General features: G+C 43.4%; 1 protein-coding gene across 1 annotated transcript in view; it reads left to right on the top strand.

Moving 5' to 3' along the window:
• Positions 1-20,406, top strand: part of LOC119855830 (acyl-CoA-binding domain-containing protein 6-like) — a 94,442-nt gene that overhangs the window by 15,887 nt on the left and 58,149 nt on the right. The window contains exons 7-8 of the mRNA XM_043515468.1: positions 9,064-9,210; positions 14,660-14,711. Of these exons, the coding sequence (XP_043371403.1) occupies positions 9,064-9,210; positions 14,660-14,711 (199 nt within the window). The remainder of the gene's footprint in view (positions 1-9,063; positions 9,211-14,659; positions 14,712-20,406) is intronic.

Genomic DNA, 20,406 nt, shown 5'->3' with positions numbered 1-20,406 from the left:
GGGTTTTTTTTATTGGCAGAAATATTTATTAGACCTAATCCCACACAAAAATTGAGCTAATTCTGTGTAGATGTTGTTTCATAGTCAGTTACCTAAATAAAGATGGTTGGCAATGGATTAACTGAGTTTATTGCTATGTAGCTGTTACTCTAATTCTAGAGTTTACTTTTCCATGCCCTGTAGAGAAATAAAGGGAATACAGCTCCTTTAAGAAAGCCTCTTTGAGGTATTAGAGAGATGAGGTGTGAGTAAATATCTTTTATTGGACCAACTTCTGTTAGTGAGAGAGATGAGTTTACACAGAAGTCTTCTTCAGGTCTTCATTGACATTTGTCTTCTTACTTCAGTCTCTGAGGCAATGTTATTACTGGGTGAGATTCCCTGCAGTAAGCTTTCCAAGTGAAAGGTTAATTCTGTACCAAATGTCAGTTCATGATGCACTACATTTCAAGTCAGACTAACTAGTTCCACAAAGGAACATACTTGTAGGCACTGAGCTAGACCTGGGGCAAGATCCTCTAAAAGTTATATTGTAAGCATTCATACATAAAACAAATAAAACTTTAAGGGCTACATTTTGAAAAGTTAATGTACAAGAAACTTTCCCAGACATGTTGCATAATGTACATTATATATTTGGTTTGGGGGGGAAGTAAGTTTTCCCCCAAAGATTAATGCACGTTTTCAGTGTATATTCACATTTCTTCAGCAGAGGCCAAGAATATAAACACTATATCTATATCACTTTGTACTGTATGATCATTGGATTTATTTATTTTGCAAAGTAAAAAACATTAAATAGTAATCAAAATTCAAAAGTAAGGGCCAAATTTTCAAAATATTATGAACAAAAGTGCACGAGCACCTTGCCTAGATATGCTGATATCCCTGACTTCAGAATATGCATTAGGGCAACACACAGAGTTTGCTTTGTATGTGACCCTAATTTGCCTACACACATTAGGAGATTTGCACAAGATTTTGGAAAGCTTTCTGAAGGTGATTACTATGTAATTTGGCTCAAAAATCAAGAGCAGAATTCAGTAATTACAAAAATATATTATTGAGTTGGTCTATTGTAAAACATTATTACAATAAACCTGTTTAAGATTGTTTGGTAATACTATAAAAAGTTGCTGGTAACAGAGAGGTGACCTATGATATATGTACTCTCTATACAAATGATTTAATGCTGCAGACATGCTGTACGGCTTCTGAGCGGTAAATGAGATAGACTTTTACCAACCCCTCTCGTTATTCATTTTTCTTTGTTTTGCTATTCTGCAAAAATAACACATTTTAAAGGCTTTAGCTTTTTTGATAAATAAGCTTTTTTATTATTTTTTCAAGTAAGTAGCAACAGAAATAAAGGAATGAGTAACAGACAAGGTGTGTACCAACTAAATTCATGATGTAAATTTACAAAACAATGAAAATAAAAAGTGCAGTCTCAATCAGACAGTTTATCATTATTTGAAAAGATGAGTATACCATGAGCATGGAAGTACACTTTGTGCTAATGTTTAATATGTGAGTTAAAGGCCTGATATAAGTCCCATTGAAGTCAATGGGATTCTTTCCAATGACTTCAGTGGGCTTTGGATTGAGCCTTGACCCTACCACTACCCCACCACTGTCCATGGACACCTGCAAGGGGGGAGTCTCACACAACAGGGGGGGAGGATTTTGTGGATGAGGAAGAGGAGGAGGAGGAGAATGTGCAACAGGCAAGCAGTGAATCTGTTCTCCTCGGCACCAGGACCTTTTCATCACACTGGAGCCAATACCCTCCGAAGGCGGGATCCCTGACCCTGAAGCTGGAGAATGCACCTCCGGTGAGTGCACATTTGTAACTACAGTACAGGATTAAAAAGCAATAGTGTTTAATGTTTGATTTTCCCTGAAGAATTGGGATGCATTCGCAGTCAGTACAGCTACTGGAAAAGTTTGTTCACATGTCTGGGGATGGAGCGGGAATCCTCCAGGGACATCTCCATGAAGCTCTCCTGGAGGTACTTTGAAAGTATTCTGGAATCATTGCAGCACAAAGCATGGCAGCGAATGGTCCTGGGTTTTGGCCTCATTCAAGCAACATTTGGTCTATATTTTTCTGTGTTATCCTCAAGAGAGTGATATCATACAGTCACCTGGTTCAAATAGGGGAATTTTTGTAAGGGAACAGTAAAAGGACCCCTTTCATGCTGGGCTGTTTGCACTTGGCTAAAAGCGTTCATCCTGGAGAATAGCCATGTGGTGGAGTAGGGGGAGGTGTGTGCTGCACATCCACCCGAAAACCGCAGCCCCTTCGTTTAAATGTGAAACCCAACCCATTGCTTGCTATGGGAAAGGATGGCGCTGCAGTTTGAAACCATTTCCACATGATATGCATAAGAAGCCAACCCCGCGTACCCTTTGCCTTACCATGGCTGTCTGGAAACCGAATTCTGTTGCCCAGCCATGTGTGATGTGTCACCATACCAGCAGGCACTCAATATAAAAGGCAAAATGCGACCTTGTACCCAAAGCACATGTGCTGTCTGCTGTGAATTGCTTGATTCACTGTGAAAGAGTCTCCCTTTTGTTCTCAGAAATGTATCATCTTAAATTTTACTCTCCCTTTTTGTCTCCCCCAGGTGAAAATATTTCTAGACTCCCCCTATCATCTCTGTCCCTGAGGTTATCGCAGATTAGAAGGCGAAAAAAACGCACTTGCAATGACATGTTTTCCGAGCTCATGCAGTCCTCCCGCACTGATAGCGCCCAGCTGAATGCATGGAGGCATTCGGTGTTAGAGGCGAGGAAAGCATTAAGTGAACCTGAAGAGCAGAGGCAGGAGCACGAAGAGCAGAGGCAGGAGGTGATGCTAAGGCTAATGGGGGAGCAAACGGATGTGATGAAGCGTCTGGTGCAGCTGCAGGAAAGCCAACAAGAGCACAACCCCCCGCTGCATCCATTGTACAACCGCCTGACCTCCTCCCCAAGTTCCATATTCTCCTCACCCAGATGCCCAAGAATGCGGGGCTGGGGGGGGGAAGGCTCCGGGCACCCAGCCACTCCACTCCAGAGGATGGCCCAAGCAACAGAAGGCTGTCATTCAAACAGTTTGATTTGTAGTGTGGCTACAATAACCAAGGTGGCCTTGTCCTTCCCTCCTCTCCCATCTCACCTGGGCTACCTTGTCAGTTATCTCCCTTTTTTTTTTAATTAATAAAGAAAGAATGCATGGTTTCAAACAATAGTTACTTTATTTCGAAGGGGGGGAGGGTGATTAGCTTACAGAGAATTAAAATCAACAAAAGGGGCGGGTTTGCAGCAAGGAGAAATACACACAACTGTCACACCAAAGCCTGGCCAGTCATGAAATTGGTTTTCAAAGCCTCTCTGATGCGCAGTGTGCCTTGCTGTGCTCTTCTAATCTCCCTGGTGTCTGGCTGCTCAAAATTGGACACCAGGTGATTTGCCTCAACCTCCCATCCCTCCATAAACGTCTCCCCCCTTACTCTCACAGATATTATGGAGCACACAACAAGCAGCAATAACAATGGGAAGTTGGTTGCGCTGAGGTCTGACCTAGTCAGCAAACAGTGCCAGCGAACTTTTAAACATCCAAACATACCACCATTCTGCACTTGCTCAGCCTATCATTGAACTGCTCCTTACTACTGTCCAGGCTGCCTGTGTACAGCTTCATGAGCCATGGGAGCAAATGGTAGGCTCGGTCCCCAAGGATAACTATTGGCATTTCAACATCCCCAAAGGTAATTTTTTGGTCTGGGAAGCAAGTCCCTTCTTTCAGCTGCTCAAACAGCCCAGAGTTCCTAAAGATTCGAGCGTCTTGCACCTTTCCCAGCCATCCCACGTTGATGTCGGTGAAACATCCCTTGTGATCCACCAGTGCTTGCAGCACCATTGAGAAGTACCCCTTGCTGTTTACGCACTGGTTGGCAAGGTGGTCCAGTGCCAAGATAGGGATATGCATTCTGTCTGTTGCCCCACCACAGTTAGGGAACCCCATTGCAGCAAAGCCATCGATTATGACCTGCACATTTCCCAGAGTCACTACCCTTGATAACAGAATGTCAATGATTGCATTGGCTACTTGGATCACAGCAGCCCCCACAGTAGATTTGCCCACTCCAAACTGATTCCTGACTGACCGGTAGCAGTCAGGCATAGCAAGCTTCCATAGGGCTATCGCCACTCACTTCTCAACTGTTAGGGCAGCTCTGATCTTGGTATTCCTGCACTTCAGGGCAGGGGAAAGCAACTCGAAAAGTTCCAGGAAAGTGGCCTTATGCATGCAAAAGTTTCTCAGCCACTGTGAATCATCCCATACCTGCAAGACTATGCGGTCCCACCAGTCTGTGCTTGTTTGCCGGGCCCAGAATTGGCGTTTCACTGTATCAACCAGCCCCACTGCCGCCGTGATGTCCCAATTGCCACAGCCTGTGCTTTCAGGAACGTCTGTGTCCATGTCCTCATCAAAATCATCCTCGTGCTGGCTTCTCTTAGCCCAGTTCTGCATATACTCCAGGATAATGCACGAGGTGTTTACAGTGCTCACAACAGCAGTGGTGAACTGAGAGGGCTTCATGCTTGCCGTGGTATGGCGTCTGCAGGAGAGCAGAGTTGCAGCGGAAGCGGTGGATGACGACGGATGCCACAAGAATAGATATTTATACAGAATGACGAGAGGACATCCGAGGTGGATTCATGGCACCAGGAGAGCAGAGTTGCAGCGGAAGTGGTGGATGACGACAACATCGAGAAATTTGCTATTGAGACTGAGCTCATTGACAAGAGCAGGAGAGGAGAGTTGCAGTGGAAGTGGTGGATGATGATGGTTAGCAGTCGTACTGCACCATCTGCTGACAGCAGCACCCAGGACACAACATCAGCAGTGATGGTGAGCTGAGCTGAGCGAGCTCCATGCTTGCCATGGTATGGTATCAGCATGGAAAAAAGGCATGAAACGATTGTCTGCCATTGCTTTCACGGGGGGAGGGGTGACTGACGACATGTACCCAAAACCACCTGCAACAATGTTTTTGCCCCATCAGGCATTGAGAGCTTAACCCAGAATTCAAATGGGTGGCGGAGACTGTGGAAACTGTGGGATAGCTACCACAGTGCACCACTCTGTAAGTCCATACTAGCCACAGTAATGAGGATGCACTCCACCGACTTAATGCACTTAGTGTGACATACACAATCGACTGTATAAAATCGATTTCTAAAAATAGACTTCTATAAAATCAACCTAATTTTGTAGTGTAGATGTACTCTAAAAAAGTAGCATTAAAATCTTTCTAATAGCTACAGCTGATTATTGCATATAAAGTAAGAAGTGTGAGAACAAATTTTTCAGGTACAGTAACATGGCACTGTGCTCACCAATGCCAAGAAGACAACATTGTGGAGTGGAGCTGGTGGAATAGTTTAGAGCTTATGCAGAAGGTTGTCCAGGTCAAGGAATTTTTGGCAAAGAATCATATAAATATAAGGCTGGAGGGCACCTGGAGAGGTCATTAAGTTCATCCTCTTGCGCTAAGGCAGGATTAAATAAACCCAGACCGTCCCTGACAGAAGTCTGTCTTATCTTTTTTTGAAAACCTCCAATGACAGAGATTCCACCATATCTCTTGGAAGCCTATTCTAATATTTAATTATTTTTATAGTTAGAATTTTTTTCCTAATATCTAACCTAAGTTTCCCTTGGTACAGATTAAGCCCATTGCTTCTTCTCTTACCTTCGGTGGACATGGAGAGCAATTGATCACTGTTCTCTTAATAACAACCTTAACATATTTTAAGACTAATCAATTCCCCTCTCACTCTTCTGTTTACTTGACTAAACATGCCTAGTTTTTTAACCTTTCCTCATAGGTCAGGTTTTCTTAACCTTTTATCATTTTTGTTGCTTTCCTCTGGACTCTTTCTAATTTATCCACATCTTTCTTAAAATGTGACGCCCAAAACTGGACATTCCAGCTTTGGCCGAGTGCTAAGTAGGGTGGGACAATTACCTCTAATGTCTTACATACAACACTCCTGTTAGTACACCCCAGAATTATATTCGCCTTTTTTGCAACTGTATCACATTGTTGACTTATATGCAATTTGTGATCCACTATAATCCCCAGATCCTTTTCTGCAGTATTACTGCCCAACTAGTTATTCCCCATTTCATAGCTGTGCATTGATTTTTTTCTTCCTAAGTGCACTACTTTGCACTTGTCTTTATCAAATTTTATCTTATTGATTTCAGACCAATTCTCCAATTTATCAAGCTCATTTTGAATTTTAATCCTGTCCTTCAAAGTGCTTTTAACCCATCCCAACTTGGTGTCATCTGCAAATTTTATAAGAATACTTTCCACTACATTATCCACATCATTTATGAAAATATTGAATAATACCAGACCTACAACAGACCCCTTCTTGACCCCACAGTGGGACTATGTCAAAAGCCTTACTAAATATCAAGATATTATATATCATGTTACTGCTTCCCCCATCCACTAGGCCAGTAACCCTGCCAAAGAAGCAAAATAGTTTTGTTTGGCATGATTTGTTCTTAAGTAATAGCCAACATGGATTTGTCATCACCCTATTATACTCTAGGTGCTTACAGATTAATTGTTTAATAATTTATCCCAGTATCTTTCTAGGTATCAAAGTTAGACTGACTGGTTTATCATTCCCCAGGTCCTCTTTGTTCTCCTTTTCAAAGATAGGCAAACATAGTGCCTTTCTCCAGTCCTTTGGGATCTCACCTGTCCTCCTTGAATTTTCAGAGATAATCTCTAATGGTTCCAAAATTGATTCTGCTAGTTCCTTTAGTACCCTAGGATGAAATTCATCAAGCCTTGCTGAGTTGAATCAATTTAACTCATCTAAATATTCTTTAACCTGTTCTTTCCCTACTTTGGCTTATGTTCCTTCCCCTTTGTTGTTAATATGAATTGTGTGTCACCATTAACCTATTTAGTGAAGACTAAAGCAAAACAGGCCTTAAACCCTTCAGCCTTCTTGATGTCATACATTATTAGCTCTCCTTTCCCACTAAGTAGTGGACTTATACTTGATTTAATCTTTCTCTTGCTCCTAATGTATTTATAGAACCTCTTCTTGTCTTTTATGTTCCTTGCTAGATGTAACTCATTTTGTGACTTAGCCTTTCTGATTTTATCCCCATATGCTTGTGTGCCTCTTTTGTGCTCATCCTTAGCAATTTGTCCATGTTTCCACTTTTTATAGAATTTTTTTTTATTTTCTAATAATTAAAGAGCTCTTGATGTAGTCATATTGGCCTCTAACTATTTTTTCTCTCCTTCCTTTGCATCAGGATTATAAGATGTTTTGTCTTAAATATTGTCTCTGAGAAACTGTGGTTTCTCCTGAACTTCTTTTTTTCCCTTAGATTTTTTTCCCATGTAATACTACCTACCAGTTCTCTGAGTTTGTAAAAGTCTCCTTTTTGAAGCCTTATTCTGCTGCTCCTTCCTTTCCTTAGCATCATAAAATCTATCACTTCATGATCACTTTCACCCACACCTCCTCCAGATTCACAATCAATTCCTCCCTGTTAGTCAGAATCAATCTAAAATGGGTGCCCTCCCTCAGTAATTCCTCCACCTTCTGAAGCAAGAAGTTTTCCCCAACACATTCCAATAACTTACTGGACATTTTGCCTTTTGCTGAACTACTTTTCCAACAGATGCCTGGTTAGTTAAAGTCCCCAATTACTACCAGGTCTTATGTTTTGGATATTTCTGTTAGTTATTCTAAAAATGCCTCATTCACCTCCTTCTAGTGATTTTGTGCTCTGTAATAGGATCTCTACATGAGGTCACTCTGTTTTTTTCTCCTTTTATCTTCAACACACACTCTCCCCGCCTTAATATGACTATAGACTTTCAATTTGTCTGTGTGATAATGAAACAGGAAAATGGTCAAACCTCCAGCAGACTGTACAATCTGTGACGTTTTCTGTCTGCAGTTTGCTAGTCTCCAACATAATCTGCTCGGTACTTTATTTTGAATTAGGAATAGGTTGGCTGAAAGGTGGTAATTTTATGTTCTGTAATTCATCCCCTAATGAGATGTAAATATGGTCAGAGAACTTAAATATATTATCTGTCTCCTTCTCCCTCCCCACCCCCTTCCAGTCTGTGTGTATCACTTGTCTTCTCAGGCCCTGATCCTGCAATCAGATCCATGTGGCTGGATCCCAGCACCTGAGCACAGTCTCCTTTCACCTGCATGAATTCTGATGCAGGATAAGGACAAGTGTTCGTCTCAGAATCCTCAAATATCTCCTCCCCTCCTGCTGATTTTTGCAGAAGCAAAGTTCTGTTTCTTCTCTAGTTTTAGGACTAGACATCTACTTCCACAAATAGCCTCTTTGCCAAAACATAATCTTGCCATATTTTTAAAAGGCAGATATATCATCTGAATATTTACCTATTTTAGAGTTTGAAACAATAATTCACTAAGTGTTTGATTGTAGAGAGCAAGACTCCCACCCTACACACACCTGCATAGTCTTCACAAACTTTGGTACCAACCATGCAGGAATGAGTGTGCACTACACAGCTGCTACTCTGTTTCCAAAGCAGGTGCACAGAAAGTGGACAGAGCATTAGCTACCAACCAATGTGCCAGCCAGTGATGTTGAGCCTGCATGGAGAAAGTGGATAAAAAATTCCAAATATTTTGTTCTTTGGGAAGCAGAGGTTTTGTTCCTAGATGAATTAGGCTATTGACACACACACAAGTCACCAGATCCAGGGAGTGGAAATGGAAAAAAAAAATCCAAAAAACTTATATTTTAAAAAGAGCTAGGGATCATCAGAGTCCTGCAGAGACTCAAGGAGCATACCTTCACATGTGTGCCACTCGTGTGAAAAACATTGACAGATCTGATGGGTTTTTTTCGTAGAGCTGCTGTGCTGAGGAGAATTTGTATAGTGTGTAAAAACTAAAATGAAAATGTATGTTTCCCTTTCTACTTGGTGAAAGTAGAGGAAGATTCTCTAAAATTTTGATTTGTTGTTTTAGGTTCTTTAACATGGCAGAAGGTAAAAACCAATGGCATTGCACCTCAGACCCTCAGACACAGTTCAGCAGTAGTAGGAGAAAATATCTATGTCTATGGTGGAGTTCATTATGGAAAAGCTGTTGATGACCTGTATATGTTCAGTACTGGTAAGTAAATCTACTCTGTTATAAGAAATCATCACTCAGATTCTAGGAAAATATCTTTAGTCCCACTCTTGCAAAACCATATGTAGAATATTTTTTTCACAGAAAGATGCATCTTCCAGTCAATGAAAAATTCCTGCATTAAAAAATCTAAACATTTTACCAGAATAAGAACAGTGGGTTCTATATATCATAAACTTGACCAGCTTAAGACAGTTCATAAATTAGTTTGAAGACTTACATTCGTTCCTCATACTAAGATTTCCCAAAAAGGCTTCAACTTAGCCTTCATTTCCCTGGGCTCATGCAAGTACATAGATGTCTAAATGATAACATTTGCACCCACAATTAATTGAAGGTACAATTTTTGTGAACCTAAATTTGTGCCTTCAAAAATGGAAGCCAGCCTCAAAATTAGGCCCTTTAAGTCTTTTTTTTTTTTTGCATCTGCCATATGAACATAGAACAATTTCTTAATCATCAGTAACTTGCTTGTTGTTTTTCATATTATGCACATGAGGTGAGACCCAAGAGTGAGCATATAGGCCAACATTTTTCAACTTGGGCACTTAATTTTTTTTAATCGTTGGTCATATTGCAAGTAAAATACATACTACCTTCCTATAGCAGACTACTAAACTACAAAATCTCTCCTACACCTCACATTCTATTGATGTGAATTATTGTGCTCTGAAAAATATGCAGCCATATTGTGTCCGCAATTTTTAAGCAGAACGCATGACTGAAGTCCAGAAAAAACAATTATATGTTAAATCAATTGGGTTTTATGTATTACTGTTAGTTCAGCATATTAGCCCTGGTCTACACTAGACGTTGAGGTCAAATTTAGCAGCGTTAAATCGATTTAACCCTGCACACGTCCACATGACGAAGCCCTTTTTTTCAACTTAAAGGGCTCTTAAAATCGATTTCCTTACTCCACACCCGACAAGGGGATTAGCGCTGAAATTGGTTTTGCTGGGTCGAATTTGGGGTACTGTGGACGCAATTAGATGGTATTGGCCTCCAGAAGCTATTCCAGAGTGCTCCATTGTGACCGCTCTGGACAGCACTCTCAACTCAGATGCACTGACCAGATAGACAGGAAAAGGCCTGCGAACTTTTGAATTTCAATTTACTGTTTGGCCAGTGTGGCAAGCTGCAGGTGACCATGCAGAGCTCATCAGCAGAGGTGACCATGCAGAGCTCATCAGCACAGGTGACCATGATGGAGTCCCAGAATCGCAAAAGAGCTCCAGCATGGACCGAACGGGAGGTACGGGATCTGATCACCGTATGGGTAGAGGAATCCGTGCTATCAGAACTACATTCCAATTATCGAAATGCCAAAACATTTGTGAAAATCTCCCAGGGCATGAAGGACAGAGACCATAACAGGGACCCGAAGCAGTGCTGCGTGAAACTTAAGGAGCTGAGGAAAGCCTACCAGAAAACCAGAGAGGCGAACGGTGGCTCCGGGTCAGAGCCCCAAACATGCTGCTTCTATGATGAGCTGCATGCCATTTTAGGGGGTTCAGCCACCACTACCCCAGCTGTGTTGTTTGACTCCTTCAATGGAGATGGAGACAACACGGATGCAGGTTTTGGGGACGAGGAAGACGATGATGAGGAGGTTGTAGATAGCTCACAGCAAACAAGTGGAGAAACCGGTTTTCCCGACAGCCAGGAACTGTTTCTCACCCTGGATCTGGAGCCAGTATCCCCCGAACCCACCCAAGCCTGCCTCCCGGACCCGCCAGGCGGAGAAGGGACCTCTGGTGAGTGTACCTTTTAAAATACTATACAAGGTTTAAAAGCCAGCATGTTTAATGATTAATTTGCCCTGGCATTCGTGGCTCTCCTGGATATACTCCCAAAGCCTTTGCAAAAGGTTTCTGAGGAGGGCAGCCTTATTCCACCCACCATGGTAGGACACTTTACCACTCCAGGCCAGTAGCACCTACTCGGGAATCATTGTAGAACAAAGCATTGCAGTGTATGTTTGCTGGCGTTCAAACAACATCCGTTCTTTATCTCTCTGTTTTATCTTCAGGAGAGTAATATCATAGTTGAAATAGGGTGCTTTTCTTAAGGGGACATTCAGAGGTGCCCCTTCCTGCTGGGCTGTTTGCCTATGGCTGAACAGAAATGTTCCCCACCGTTAGCCATGCGATGGGGGGAGGCACAATGTGACCTTGTAATGAAAGCACATGTGCTATGTATGTAATGTTAACAGCAAGGTTTAATGTGAAAGAGTGTACCCATTGTTCTATAAAATGTATCTTTTCAAATACCACTTTCCCTTTTTTTTTCTCCACCAGCTGCATGTGTTTCAGAGATCACAGGATCTTCTCCTTCCCAGAGGCTAGCAAAGATTAGAAGGTGAAAAAAACGCACTCACGATGAAATGTTCTCTGAGCTCATGCTGTCCTCCCACACTGACAGAGCACAGACGAATGCATGGAGGCAGACAATATCAGAGTGCAGGAAAGCACAAAATGACCGGGAGGAGAGGTGGCGGGCTGAAGAGAGGGCTGAAGGTGAAAGGCGGCGGCAGCGTGATGAGAGGAGGCAGGATTCAATGCTGAGGCTGCTGGAGGATCAAACTAATATGCTCCAGTGTATTGTTGAGCTGCAACAGGAGCAGGAGCACAGACCGCCGCTACAGCCCCTGTGTAACCAAGTTCCATAGTCTCCTCACCCAGACACCGAAGAACACGGTGGGGGGGCCTCCGGCCACCCAGCCACTCCACCCCAGAGGATTGCCCAAGTAACAGAAGGCTGGCATTCAATAAGTTTTAAACTTTTAAAGTGCTGTGTGGCCTTGTCCTTCCCTCCTCCACCACCCCTCCTGGACTACCTTGGTAATTATCCCCCTATTTGTGTGATGAATTAATAAAGAATGCATGAATGTGAAGCAACAATGACTTTATTGCCTCTGCAAGCGGTGATCGAAGGGAGGTGGAGAGGGTGGTTAGCTTACAGGGAAGTAGAGTGAACCAAGGGGCGGGGGTTTCATCAAGGAGAAACAAACAGAACTTTCACACCGTAGCCTGGCCGGTCATGAAACTGGTTTTCAAAGCTTCTCTGATGCGCACCCTCCTGTGCTCTTCTAACTGCCCTGGTGTCTGGCTGTGCGTAACCAGCAGCCAGGCGATTTGCCTCAACCTCCCACCCCGCCATAAATGTCTCCCCCTTACTCTCACAGATACTGTGGAGCGCACAGCAAGTAGTAATAACAGTGGGAATATTGGTTTCACTGAGGTCTAACAGAGTCAGTAAACTGCACCAGCACGCTTTTAAACGTCCAAAGGCACATTCTACCACCATTCTGCACTTGCTCAGCCTATAGTTGAACAGCTCCTGACTACTCTCCAGGCTGCCTATGTATGGCTTCATGAGCCATGGCATTAAGGGGTAGGCTAGGTCCCCAAGGATAACTATAGGCATTTCAACATCCCCAACAGTTATTTTCTGATCTGGGAAGAAAGTCCCTTCCTGCAGCTTTTGAAACAGACCAGAGTTCCTGAAGATGCGAGCGTCATGTACCTTTCCTGGCCATCCCACGTTGATATTGGTGAAACGTCCCTTGTGATCCACCAGTGCTTGCAGCACTATTGAAAAGTACCCCTTGCGGTTTATGTACTTGCTGGCTTGGTGCTCCGGTGCCAAGATAGAGATATGGGTTCCGTCTATGGCCCCACCGCAGTTAGGGAATCCCATTGCAGCAAAGCCATCCACTATGACCGGCACATTTCCCAGAGTCACTACCCTTGATATCAGCAGATTTTTGATTGCGTTGGCTACTTGCATCACAGCAGCCCCCACAGTAGATTTGCCCACTCCAAATTGATTCCTGACTGACCGGTAGCTGTCTAGCATTGCAAGCTTCCACAGGGCTATTGCCACTCGCTTCTCAACTGTGAGGGCTGATCTCATCTTGGTATTCTTGCGCCTCAGGGCAGCGGAAAGCAAGTCACAAAGTTCCATGAAAGTGCCCTTACGCATGCGAAAGTTTTGCAGCCACTGGGAATCGTCCCAGACCTGCAACACTATGCGGTCCCACCAGTCTGTGCTTGTTTCCCGGGCCGAGAATCAGCGTTCCACCGCATGAGCCTGCCCCATTAGCACCATGGTGCTCACATTGCCAGGGCATGTGCTCTGAGAGAAGTCTGTGTCCATGTCCTCATCACTCTCGTAACCGTGTTGACGCCGCCTACTCGCCCGGTTTCGCTTTGTCAGGTTCTGGTGCTGCATATACTATTGGATAATGCGTGTTGTGTTTAATGTGCTCCTAATTGCCAAAGTGATCTGAGCGGGCTCCATGCTTGCCGTGGTATGGCGTCTGCACAAAAAAAAGGCTCGGAACGATTGTCTGCTGTTGCCCTGACAGAGGGAGGGGCGACTGACGACATGGCTTACAGGGTTGGCTTACAGGGAATTAAAATCAATAAAGAGGGTGGCTTTGCGAGAAACTGAATGGCCACCTCAAGGATAGAACTCAAAACCTCAAGGATAGAACTCAAAACTGGGTTTAGCAGGCCATTGATTTCACAGAGGGAGGGAGGAGAAAATGAATACAAAACAAATCTGGTCTATTTCTTGTTTTGAGCCACTTCATCTGTCTTTATACATCTTGCTGGCAGCAGACTGTGCAGTACGACCGCTAGCCATCATCACCTCCTGGGTGCTTGGCAGAAGATGGTGCAGTATGACTGCTGGCCATCATCTTCTGCTGGCTGCAGATTAAAAGACAGTGCACTGCTGGTAGGACTCAATCGCAATGAGACGAAACAAGGGAAATGACCTGGCCGAGTCACTCCCATGTTTGCCCAGGCGCCAAGTTAAAAGAGCACCCAGGACTACGTCGACAACGGCTACCAGTCATACTGGACTGTCTGCTGCCAAAAGGCAATAAACTGCTGCTGTGTAGCAATGCAGTACCCCCTCTGCCAGCACCCAGGAGACATACGGTGACGGTTAGCTGAGCAGGCTCCATGCTTGCCGTGGTATGGCGTCTGCACAGGTAACTCAAGAAAAAATGCGCAAAACGGTTGTCTGTCCTTGCTTTTATGGAGGGAGGGAGGGAACGGGGGCCTGACGACATGTACCCAGAACCACAAGCGACAATGTTTTAGCCCCATCAGGCACTGGGATTTCTACCCAGAATTCAAATGGACGGTGGAGACTGCGGGAACTGTGGGATAGCTACTCACAGTGCAAAGCTCCAGAAGTCGACGGTTGCTTCGGTTCTGTGGACACAGTCCGCCGACTACATTCACTTAGAGCATTTGTGTGGGGACACACACACTTGACTGTATAAAAACGCTTTCTACAAAACCGACTTTTATAAATTTGACCTAATTTCGTAGTGTAGACATACCCTTAGTAATGTCTTGTTTGCATTGCTGTTACTATATCCTGTAATTTAAAATTCTATATTATGTTTCAGTATCTCTCAGCTGGATCCCAGTCAAAACCACTGGTTCAGGACCTGGTGCAAGGTTAGTGATTTTCTAAGACTACCCTCATAGGGAATAAGAATTAAATGATTAAGGGGACTGGATCAAAATGGAGTCACATGCTCAGAAGGTTTTGCCAATTAGCTCCAATTTCTACCCAAAAATAGCAAGAGTGTACATCAGATTTGGGATAATTTTGTGCTTCTTTCTGAGATTCACAAAGAAACAATGGCAACTTTTTAATATAGTCACACAAAAATAATTAATTAAAATTATGTTTAGGCTGTGATAAATCAAGGTGGTGCACAGATAGGGAAGAAATGTACTGGATTCTTCTGTACTGACAAAATAGGCCACATACAGAAAGTCAAATATAGGCTCCTTGGGCCATTAAGTTAGAGAACAGATTGTGTTCACACCATAACAATGCTTTCAATCTGGGGGAAAAAAAATCAGGCTCAAAATAGAAAGAACTTTGAAGGAGAAATTTTCCTGGATGTTCAAGACTAAAGGGAAAAAACTTTTATCTAAAAAAAAAATTCAGCAAATATTTCACTAAAAAAAAAAACCCCCACTGTATTTAGTTGACTTCTGAAGAATTGTTTTGCACAATTTGGAAACTAAGCAAAGATATTTTTAATCCCTGCTTTAAGTACAAATCTCAATGCTGCCTCAATGATAGAGCCATTACCAATGCCTCCACAACTCAGTGCTTATGTAATACTAATTTGATTACTTTAAAATAATTCTTTACTTCACAGAATAAGAAATGTCACTTTCATTATTAATATTCTGTTATTTAATGCTGTGTTTTGGCATGTGTTTTGCATAAAACAGTGAAGAAACACAAAATAACAAATTAACAGTTATTGTGTACAGTATTGAAGGGTCAGAATCTTCACTCATTTCTCAAGCCTTTTTCTTGACGGTTTATTTTCAAAGAGAAGCTTTTGAACAATTAAAAACAAAATAAAGATTAAATCCCATTAGGCATGACAAATATGTATTGCTTTAGTGCTGCTAAACCTCATGTAGTTGGAGAAACATTGAAACAATATCATTTTCCATAACCTCATACACTGTGAAAGTGGCTGCATTATTTTTGCTGGATCTGGCAATCTCCAGAGTGAGTTTGAAAAGAAGAAATGTACAATCTTTTGTCACTGTTTTAGGGAAATTTCATATAGCCCTACTGAGCTTTGACTTCATTTTCCTGCCATGTCAGTAGAATCATTGACACATAAGAGAGGCACAGACAAGTGTTTCATAAAATAAAAATCCCAAATTATCCCAATGTTCAGCTCGCTCCTGGATAGTTCAGAGAAATAATAAGGTTAATTTGTTCCTTTACAGAGAAGGAAGCATATCACAGCTTATTAACCCAAATGAGGTAATGACACTCTTCCCTGCAAACACAGCCCTGAGGTGGGCTATAGTAAAACAAATTTAATAGCAGGACATAGGTTAAGTGATGTCAAGTAAAAGGAATATAGTTAGAAAGGGTACAAGCAAATAAGAGTGAAAACACATCTAAAAGTCTAAAACTAAATCCGAGAGTGCTGAGGGAATTGGCGGCTGTGATTGCAGAGCCCTTGGCCATTATCTTTGAAAACTCGTGGCGAACGGGGGAAGTCCCGGATGACTGGAAAAAGGCTAATGTAGTGCCCATCTTTAAAAAAGGGAAGAAGGAGGATCCTGGGAACTACAGGCCGGTCAGCCTCACCTCAGTCCCTGGAAAAATCATGGAGCAGGTCCTCAAAGAATCAATCCTGAAGCACTTAGAGGAGAGGAAAGTGATCAGGAACAGTCAGCATGGATTCACCAAGGGAAGGTCATGCCTGACTAATCTAATCGCCTTTTATGATGAGATTACTGGTTCTGTGGATGAAGGGAAAGCAGTGGATGTATTGTTTCTTGACTTTAGCAAAGCTTTTGACACGGTCTCCCACAGCATTCTTGTCAGCAAGTTAAGGAAGTATGGGCTGGATGAATGCACTATAAGGTGGGTAGAAAGCTGGCTAGATTGTCGGGCTCAACGGGTAGTGATCAATGGCTCCATGTCTAGTTGGCAGCCGGTGTCAAGTGGAGTGCCCCAGGGGTCGGTCCTGGGGCCCGTTTTGTTCAATATCTTCATAAATGATCTGGAGGATGGTGTGGATTGCACTCTCAGCAAATTTGCGGATGATACTAAACTGGGAGGAGTGGTAGATACGCTGGAGGGGAGGGATAGGATACAGAAGGACCTAGACAAATTGGAGGATTGGGCCAAAAGAAATCTAATGAGGTTCAATAAGGATAAGTGCAGGGTCCTGCACTTAGGATGGAAGAATCCAATGCACCGCTACAGACTAGGGACCGAATGGCTCGGCAGCAGTTCTGCGGAAAAGGACCTAGGGGTGACAGTGGACGAGAAGCTGGATATGAGTCAGCAGTGTGCCCTTGTTGCCAAGAAGGCCAATGGCATTTTGGGATGTATAAGTAGGGGCATAGCGAGCAGATCGAGGGACGTGATCGTTCCCCTCTATTCGACACTGGTGAGGCCTCATCTGGAGTACTGTGTCCAGTTTTGGGCCCCACACTACAGGAAGGATGTGGATAAATTGGAAAGAGTACAGCGAAGGGCAACAAAAATGATTAGGGGTCTAGAGCACATGACTTATGAGGAGAGGCTGAGGGAGCTGGGATTGTTTAGTCTGCAGAAGAGAAGAATGAGGGGGGATTTGATAGCTGCTTTCAACTACCTGAAAGGGGGTTTCAAAGAGGATGGCTCTAGACTGTTCTCAATGGTAGCAGATGACAGAACGAGGAGTAATGGTCTCAAGTTGCAATGGGGGAGGTTTAGATTGGATATTAGGAAAAACTTTTTCACTAAGAGGGTGGTGAAACACTGGAATGCGTTACCTAGGGAGGTGGTAGAATCTCCTTCCTTAGAGGTTTTTAAGGTCAGGCTTGACAAAGCCCTGGCTGGGATGATTTAACTGGGACTTGGTCCTGCTTTGAGCAGGGGGTTGGACTAGATGACCTTCTGGGGTCCCTTCCAACCCTGATATTCTATGATTCTATGATTCTATGATTCTATGAAATCTAGCAGGGTACAGGTTTTGTTGAAGATGGTCTCTCTCAACACTCATTCCTCTCACCAGTCATTCTTCTTCCCAGCCATGGTGACTTTCATTCAGTCAGGACCTTCAACAGAAGTATACGATGCAGGCTTCCCTTGTCTTTCTAAGTGAAAGATCTTTGTCTACAGGTTTCTTACCTGTATTCCGTTTCCAGAGACTTCAACCCCTCCTTGGTTGAAAAACCATCTTTCTCAGCTAGCAACAGCTCTGTTCCCGTGAGTCTGTCTAGTGATGGATGACCAAGATGGCTTCTATCCTTGCTTTTATCCTTAAAAGTTCAATGACCTCATGCTGATTTTCCCTTCCTGTGGGTTCCCATCCCCTGTATGTAAATGGGGCTTTCATTGCTTTGATTCCACTGTGCTTATTCTACATAGGAGACACTATGTACTCTAGACTGGGCTCTGGCCTTTGTTCATAGGAGACTGGTAGATAGCTGCCTTCTCTCCTGTCTGACAGGGAATCTGTGTCACCTGGTTTAGTCACAGGCTTTAAAGCATAATATCATTAAGTATCTATATTTCTTCATATAGTATTACTACATGCATGTCAGTGACATTAATCACCAGTGTGTCATTAACTTTTAGAAAAGACCTCACTCTATACACTTTTTAACACAGTAATGTAGTATACAAGTAATTCAATTGCTTATCACTTGAGGATGAATACCCCCGGCAATGATGCAATAGGATTTAGCCACTGGCTACTCCACATGCATCAATTCAAAGTTCCCTGAACCCCAAAACTGTGGCAACATATATTTCTTCCCCCTTTGGGTAGGACGTGGGATAGGGACCACAGTGTCCATTGCTAACCTATAAAATGCCTCTTGTATTACAGGCAAGGGGTGGAGACAAACTTTCTAGGGTCCTGCAGGTCTTTTTCTTTTTTGAGACAATTCACAAGACCTGCAATAATCTCCCTCCTCATTCTGTGTCCCTGACCAGTAGAAATATTTCTATAACCTCTCATAGGTTCTCTGGTCCCCTAAGTGACCAGCAAAAGGACAGTCCTGGTGCTGGGAAGGTACAACCAGCTGCTTGTAAGGTTTTCCATGGCTTTCCCACCAGGGGACATTCCCTGCATAGTCTCTCTTGCTTTTCAAAAAACATTTCCCAATTTCCCTTCAGTGGGGGAATCCCTTCAGGACATATCCCTTTATGCACCCTAGAATAGGGTCTGCCCTTTGTTCATCTGCAAAATACTGGCAGCTGGGACAGATTATTCAGTAACAGGGTTTAATTCTTCCCATCCTCCAGCTCTAAGAGCATACTACTTTCCTTTGCTATGCAAAAGCTGGCCTCGGCACACTTGAAAGCACAAGACAGCTATATCTTTATCTACAGAATTCTCTGAGATCATGGGACAATTATTCCTTTTTACTATGGGTTACAATTTTAACAGTTTTGCACATATTAAGAATATCATTTCCTACCAGCATTGCTGTGGGAATGCTGTCTAACTACCCCAGCCTTCAAGGTAACTTCCCAATCCAAATGCATTTTAGCCAGAGTTACAGGGATTTTATATTTCCCCAATGCCAGGAGCTCTACATCCTCACCAGCTAACATATTAGTTTTTCTGACCATGCTTTTCCACAGAGAAATTTGTGCGCTACCAGTGTTTCTCCAGGCTGTGATTCCCTGCCATTTAGTTCAGCAACCTTGATAAATACCAGTTCCACCTCCCCAGAGTCAGACCCCACAAAATTAACCAGGGGCTCAGCATGAACCTCTGTGTGTCGTAATTGGGATGTGAGCAGTCAGACCTAGCGGTCAGAGCAGAGGTCAGGCCTGGTTATGTACCAGAGGGCCAGAATCCAAGACTGGCCAGAGGGCAGAACAAGACCCAGGCATCAGGAGACCGGCAGATTTGGAAACCAGAGTCTGTGGTCTCTTGCACACAGTCTGAAGCTGAAACTGGCAGGCAGTCTGACTTAAGAACTGTGCCAGCCAATCAGTGGGCTGTGAGGAACTGTCACTTAGGTCCTGCTGGTGTTACTTCCTGCTGAGTCAAGCCTCACAGGGTCCTCCTGCCAGAGCCCAGCCTAAACCTCCTGGGGTGATGTGGAGCTTTCAATGGCCCAGGCACCCCATAGTACAGTGTGTTAATAGTCACAGTATTAACCTGGGTGGTGGCTAAATGTTTTGGGGGGTTTTTAGCTTAGAGCAATTATGCTCAATAGAGTTACACTGATAGCACCCTCTTTGACCATTCTCCTGCACAGGAGGTCTGTGATGGGGATTTCTAGGAGGGGAACAGTTCTGGGAAAAAGAAAAGGAGTACTTGTGGCACCTTAGAGACTAACAAATTTATTAGAGCATAAGCTTTTGTGAGCTACAGCTCACTTCATCGGATGCATTTGGTGGAAAAAACAGAGGAGAGATTTATATACACACACACACAGAGAACATGAAACAATGGGTTTATCATACACACTGTAAGGAGAGTGATCACTTAAGATAAGCCATCACCAGCAGCAGGGGGGGGAAAGGAGGAAAACCTTTCATGGTGACAAGCAAGGTAGGCTAATTCCAGCAGTTAACAAGAATATCTGAGGAACAGTGGGGGGTGGGGTGGGAGGGAGAAATACCATGGGGAAATAGTTTTACTTT

Source organism: Dermochelys coriacea, chromosome 5 (genome assembly GCF_009764565.3).
Source record: "Dermochelys coriacea isolate rDerCor1 chromosome 5, rDerCor1.pri.v4, whole genome shotgun sequence".
Classification (NCBI taxonomy): domain Eukaryota; kingdom Metazoa; phylum Chordata; order Testudines; family Dermochelyidae; genus Dermochelys; species Dermochelys coriacea.
Note: the sequence above shows the minus strand (reverse complement) of the source record. Positions and strands in the feature narration are given on the sequence as shown.